The 6,304-nt window shown below is 36.0% G+C and overlaps 1 protein-coding gene across 1 annotated transcript; it reads left to right on the forward strand.

The window, feature by feature from the left end:
* Positions 1–762: 762 nt before the first annotated feature.
* Positions 763–1,791, forward strand: hamp (hepcidin antimicrobial peptide). Its single transcript, XM_086311079.1, has 3 exons — positions 763–1,072; positions 1,173–1,250; positions 1,394–1,791. The coding sequence occupies exons 1-3, from the start codon at positions 986–988 to the stop codon at positions 1,499–1,501; spliced, it is 273 nt and encodes a 90-aa protein (XP_086167205.1). The 5' UTR covers positions 763–985; the 3' UTR covers positions 1,502–1,791.
* The last annotated feature ends 4,513 nt before the right edge of the window (positions 1,792–6,304 follow it).

Consider the following 6,304-nt stretch of genomic DNA (forward strand, 5'->3'; position numbering starts at 1 on the left):
AACAGATGCAGATTAAAATACCAGAAACAATGCAATTCTTTGTTGTCAACACATAATAAACCCCACTACATTATTTTATATTCATCTTTAACTCTTGCATATTGAAACACCTTGACTCTCAAATGGAGCTTTTTAATCCTGGCTACTACTCTCCAGCTCTCAAAGGGATTTAATTTGGTTCAACTGCAGGTTCCTGTGTATTATGCAAAAACTGAACGTGTTGAAAATGAGGGGCTAATTATTCCATTTGAGAGGTTGTAATTACATCCTTTAGACTGAGCAATGGATATTCCAAAGTGGCTCCTTCTCCTTAGTGAAGGATTTCCTGGGTCGAAACAAGTGTGACTCAGTCAGCCATGCAATAGATTGACCTATGCTGTCTAGGCCTTTTGCTGGAGAAAGTACTGTGCTCTTACCAGGGTTCCTCCAGAACAAAAGTCCAATTTACATAATACATATTGCTCTCAGAGATTGTAAAAATAATGGTCTCCAGCAGCGTGTTCATGTGTGGAATTATGTTCTCACAGTGGAAAGTTATTCCCTTAAAAAGTCTGTAGATGATTTCATATCTTTCTCAGACACTGGGACCCCACAATCAAAAATAGATCAGTGAATTTCCCCTAGTATTGCAGAACTACAGTAAGGAGAAATGAAGAGGTCAAAAACTTCCCCATTGGAATTGGGTAACTGTTGCCAGGAAAGGGCTGGGCCTCCAGCAGCGATGAGGCAATACTGAGCCCAACTGTGTATAAAAACCAACACAGTCAGCATACCATCAAACAGGAGAAGGACACGAGCTGACAAGGGTCAGTGAAATATCTAAAGAAATCCACTTGCCCAGGCAATCACCATCCATCACTGGACCTGAAGAATAAATTGAAGGTATTGTGGTGTTCTTCGCTGCACCGGCACCCATGAGAGGGAAGACCCATCAACTCTAATCTTCAAAGGGTAAAACAACTTAACCATTTAAACCCCGACAAAAATGAAGGCATTCAGCATTGCAGTTGCAGTGACACTCGTGCTCGCCTTTATTTGCATTCTGGAGAGCTCTGCCATCCCATTTGCTGGGGTAAGAATTTGTCTTAAACTCACTTCATTTGCTTATTAGATATAAATGTTTTGCCAGGACGCTGAGATGCGCCTCCTCAATGTGCATAATTCATTAACAGGTGCAAGAGCCGGAGGAGGCAGGGAGCAATGACACTCCAGTTGTGGCACATCAAGAGATGTCAGCGGAGTCATCAATGGTATGTTCAATCGACTGAATGAATTAAACCAATTACCAAGAGCAAATTAAAATTTAAGTGGATGCATTTTCCCTGCAGAGTACCTTGGTATATAGAGCGGATGGAGTTGAACACCTTGCTCACGTCTTTTGTCTTTCCCACAGATGCCAAATCACATCAGGCAAAAGCGTCAGAGCCATCTTTCCCTGTGCCGCTGGTGCTGCAATTGCTGCCGAAGCAACAAGGGCTGCGGCTTCTGCTGCAAGTTCTGAGGATTCCCGCAACAGCCACAAAATATTAATTTATTATGCTTATTGACTCTTTCTTAAAGACTTTCTCCGTAGCATTTACTGTGCTATACACATTTTACATAATTTTGAGGAGATGTGAATTATGAAACAGCACCGAAATAGGAGAGCTTCTCTACTGTATTTATTTTATACATTTCAACCATTTTGTGAATTTCTTTTAAAGAGAAAGTCAGATGTGGACATTTCTTTCATTGGAAAAAGTTGATATTTGGCACTGAATAAAGAATACAAATTAAAAGCAGCTGCAAAAATGTTTTCTGTCATTTTTATGGAAATGTTCATCTACAACAGTTAGCAAGAGATTAGGTCTCAGGTTTATGTTATTATTAATCAATATCCTATCCCAATTTTACCTTTTGAGCTTCTACTTTGTTACATTAAATCATTATATCACTAGAAACAGCTGGCATGTTGCATATGCAATGTTTAATACTCACTACACACAACGCACAACTCATACACAATTAACATCAAAATTTGTTCTGCTCTCCATCGCTGACAAATCGTTTACACACTAGTAACTGAACTGACAGTTTATGGTCACATTTATTGTTAATTACTATACATGGTGTTCTATTAGACTCTTAAAATAACGCACAATGAGTTTTTCTTCTTGAGACAAATTACATAGTAAAAAAAAAACAAAAAACGTTCTTGCATGTTACCTGAGGTTTATCTGGGGAACAATAAGCAGAAGGTGAGAGCAGAAGCAATATAAACATGAATTAGCCTTCTCAGCTGGGGCTATATTACAGATCATTATCATAATTTCTTATCCGCTGAAATGCATATTGTGATCAGCTCAAATTGATTATCTTTTAAAATGATCTCTAGAGTAAAGGGAAATAATGGAAAGCAAATAAAAGAAATCAGTGCTTATGTGGAAGAAGAGTCTCCTTCTCTGTCTTGTAAAGCATGTTAGGTAAGGATGTAAGAGTGTGCCGGGACCTTCAGGTTACCGTCGTGCTTAGCTAGTAGTATTAGAGTTACTACTGGTAAGAAAAAAGTTTGTGAAGTCGACTCAAACTCAAACATGTGGCTTTCACTAGTTGACCTTGATGAGGATGGTGAAAAAATGGTAACAAAATGTATTGTTTACTGATAATAATACATCAAGTTATGGGGAGTAATGAGTGATGGGGGGTGTTTATGGTTTATAATAAAAGTTTAACTGATCAGGTTTCAGGTAGAATGATAAATTATTGTATAATTAGAACTACATTGTGTATTGTTGCGTAAATTATTATATAAACAATATTTGCACAGAAAGAGCAGTTCTGTCATCCTTTTATGGATTTCTTTTCTATCACTTAGTATCGTGCATATTATGTATGCTATATTACACCAGACCTTAGAATAGGTGAGCTAAATATAAAAGCTCGTACTACTAAATTACTTTGGGGAAATGCAGTGCAATGCCACAGCAGGAATAAACTCACAGCAACAGCATCACAAATGCTGCCAGAATAAACAAGCTCATAATTTGTGATAAGCTGTGACCAGCTAGGGGAGCTTGCTAACATAGCAAAGTCGGTTCAGGCTTCTACGCATATGTTTAATGATTTCCCCAGAGCAGACAACAGACACAGGCGAAGGTGCATGCATAAAAGCAGCACACACAAATAAATTCACTGGAATTAGTCAATTTGAACAAAGAATTTGTTTTATAGCAATAAATGTAAAATGGTGGGAAAGCATTGTAAAAGCACTCTCCTGCACATTGTGCATATTTTTGCATCACCACAACTGTCATGCACACTCTAGAGGAAAATTCCAACTGACACCCTTCAACATTTATTATAATCTAACAGCAGCGACTTTAAGTGTGGCTGTTACGCTTTTCATTGGTGCATGCATGAGGAATCAAAACATATTCCTTGTGTTTTGGGCAGATTAGCAGATGAACATACACAGGAGCAGGAATAAATAGGAGCTGAAATGTTCCAGTAGGCAACAAAAATTGAACAAAAAAACAAAGATCTTAAATGTAGAAAAAAAAAAAAAAAAAAAAAAAAAATATATATATATATATACATATATATATATATATATATATATATATATATATATATATATGTATATGTATATATATATATATATATATATATATATATATATATATGTATATGTATATGTATATATATATATATATATATATATATATATATATATGTATATGTATATATATATATATATATATATATATATATATATATATTTTTTTTTTTTCTACATTTAAGATCTTTGTTTTTTTGTATATATATATATATATATATATATATATATATATATATTACTAGACCCTTTTCTTTCAGAAAAGCTCTACCTTGAAAGATTCAAAATCTTTTTTGAATCATTTTTACATTCAGCAGTGTCTTTTCAAAATAAATTGAGTAAACAACATGCTTTTAAACTGCACTTTCATTTAAGTGCCTGGGAAAATGAAAGAAAGAAAAGAAATTGCCTACTCAATGGCCAAGAAATCTTATTAATGGCGCTATACACTATACATCCAAGCTTTTAAAGCAGAATTTCGCCTTCTTCATAAATCTGAGCTGCTATGTTTATTTCCAGTTAATTTGTGGACTGATCATTACAAATATTAATTATTTAAGTTATTATAGGCCCCAATACAGTAGATGGTGTATCCACCAAAGCAAATGTTTTACCTCTTGTGCCTTTAACACCATGCAACTTTTAAACTAACTTTCTAATTCTAATTAGAAATTAATTCCTTCAGCCATAAGCTGCATAAAAATGTGCATACACCCCTGTTGAAAGGTGTACCTGAGGGAAATGCACTGAAATACCAAATTAAGAAAATTCTGATGTCAGGAAGTAGCAAAGGTAACGAAGCACAGCTTTCAATAGTTAGCAGAATGATTAATAGCAGCTATGAGACAATTGGGTCTGAATATCAATACACATTTTAGTGGTATCATGTATACTTATCTGGTTTTGATTCCTCAACACTGCTTCATCTTTTAACTTTAGCTGCCTGAACATCCAGCATTATATTGGACTGGATTAATAAAAGACTTCTCTGGGAAGTAGTGTGAAGAACAAAAAAATGTAACAAAGCATGGTGCAAAACAAAAAGAAAACAAAATAAAAAAGTCCAGTGCTAAGTATCAACTGTTATCATTTTCTTTTTAGAAAAGGCAATCAAATTGAACTTTCATTTACATATTTTTCCATAAACGTCTAAAATCCATAGATTACTTAATATTGGGTGGTTCTGTCCTTTTCACATGCAGAGCTCTGTGTTTCTTCAACACCATGCACGCAAGAGTAAGAAAACAAAACAAAGCAACATATAATGGAAATCGAGCATTTAGAACAGTCTGATACTTGGGCTTGCACAGAGGTTACTTGTGCACATACTGACCATGTTTAATATGAGCATCTATTACTGTACCAGTATTTGACAGAAAATAAGGAAAATCCAAATAGGTCAGCTCTGAGAATAATTTAGAACCAAAACCAGAATTATCCTAGAAATCAAGTGGCCTGCATTTGCTTACTGCTTACAAATCTTAGGCTACCTCTGAGTAGAAGATTTTCAGAGAACCGAATGAACCTGAGTGAAGTGTTGAATCCAAGCACGACTTCATGCAATAAACTCAGACCTACTTAATAAAGCCAGGCTTTGGCCTTTATTATGTCCGGGCCACTCAAATGCTAAGAGGAGAAAAGAATCATCAAAAGAAAATCAACATCATTGAGGGCAAATAGAACTTCAATAAGCATTTTTAATGACACAACAAGAATGAATGCCAAAGGCATAACAAGCACAATGATCCCTGCGTTGTCTTGTCTTTGATAGTTTAGCATTTCCACCCCAGGCAAGTTTGTTTATTGGATTTTATTCAAATTAAAGTAGCCTCGTTGAGTGTAATAGTGCGTGTGCGGAAATTTATGTGTAGGAGGGAAAGTGACGAAGAGTCCATAAAAGTTGAAGGCTTCACAGGCAGTATATTGTCAGTAAGATCAGGCTGACACCTGGCAACAAGCCGCCAGATGGACGAGGCAAACAAACAGGTAGACTTTGAAGCTCAAACAACACATAACATAACATAAGTCTAGCAAGTTGAAAAACTCCCTTTACTGTGCAGTGGGGACTTAAAGAGTAAATGAGAAACATCTGTTCAGGCAGGTATCAAGTAAAACATACTGAGGGCATCTAGTGGACAGGTATGACATTACAAGAACAAAAAAAGAAACTTATCAATGTAGCAAGTAATGGCCCCACCTTACATTCGCTCCTCCACATGGCTGATATTGCAAATTTTCTGTGTGTCATCAAAATGACACAAAGGCTACAATGCTGAGATCAATGAAAATTAATGGAGAAGTGCAGCATGGGCTGTAGAATCTGTTCATCTGTTGTGTGTTTGTGCATCACTTTCTTTGAACATTGAAAACATGTTCAAAAAACATGTTGAAGCTGTAGCTCCAAAGGGAAGCAGTGGACTGGGAAGGAACCAACCCCCTTATAGGAAAAAAAAACTATAAAATCAGGGAAGCCTGGAAACATGTTAGCAGGTTAACTGAGGTGCAGAATAGCATCCAGAGAGACAGGAAGATGTCCATAACTGAGGCTCACAACCAGAGATATACCAGAGAATAGGAGAATAAATGGGCTGCTCTCCAAAGATCAATCCAGGGTGTACTCTCAATGATAAGAATAATAGCATAATAGCAAAAAGGGCAGACTCACCCTGATAGAAGAAAGAGGGAGAAAGAGGCATTACCATTACCATC

Source organism: Aulonocara sp. 'chitande type north' Nkhata Bay, linkage group LG11 (assembly GCF_057382095.1).
Source record: "Aulonocara sp. 'chitande type north' Nkhata Bay isolate Kocher_YH1m ecotype deep benthic linkage group LG11, A_spYH_male_GT1.1, whole genome shotgun sequence".
Lineage (NCBI taxonomy): Eukaryota > Metazoa > Chordata > Actinopteri > Cichliformes > Cichlidae > Aulonocara > Aulonocara sp. 'chitande type north' Nkhata Bay.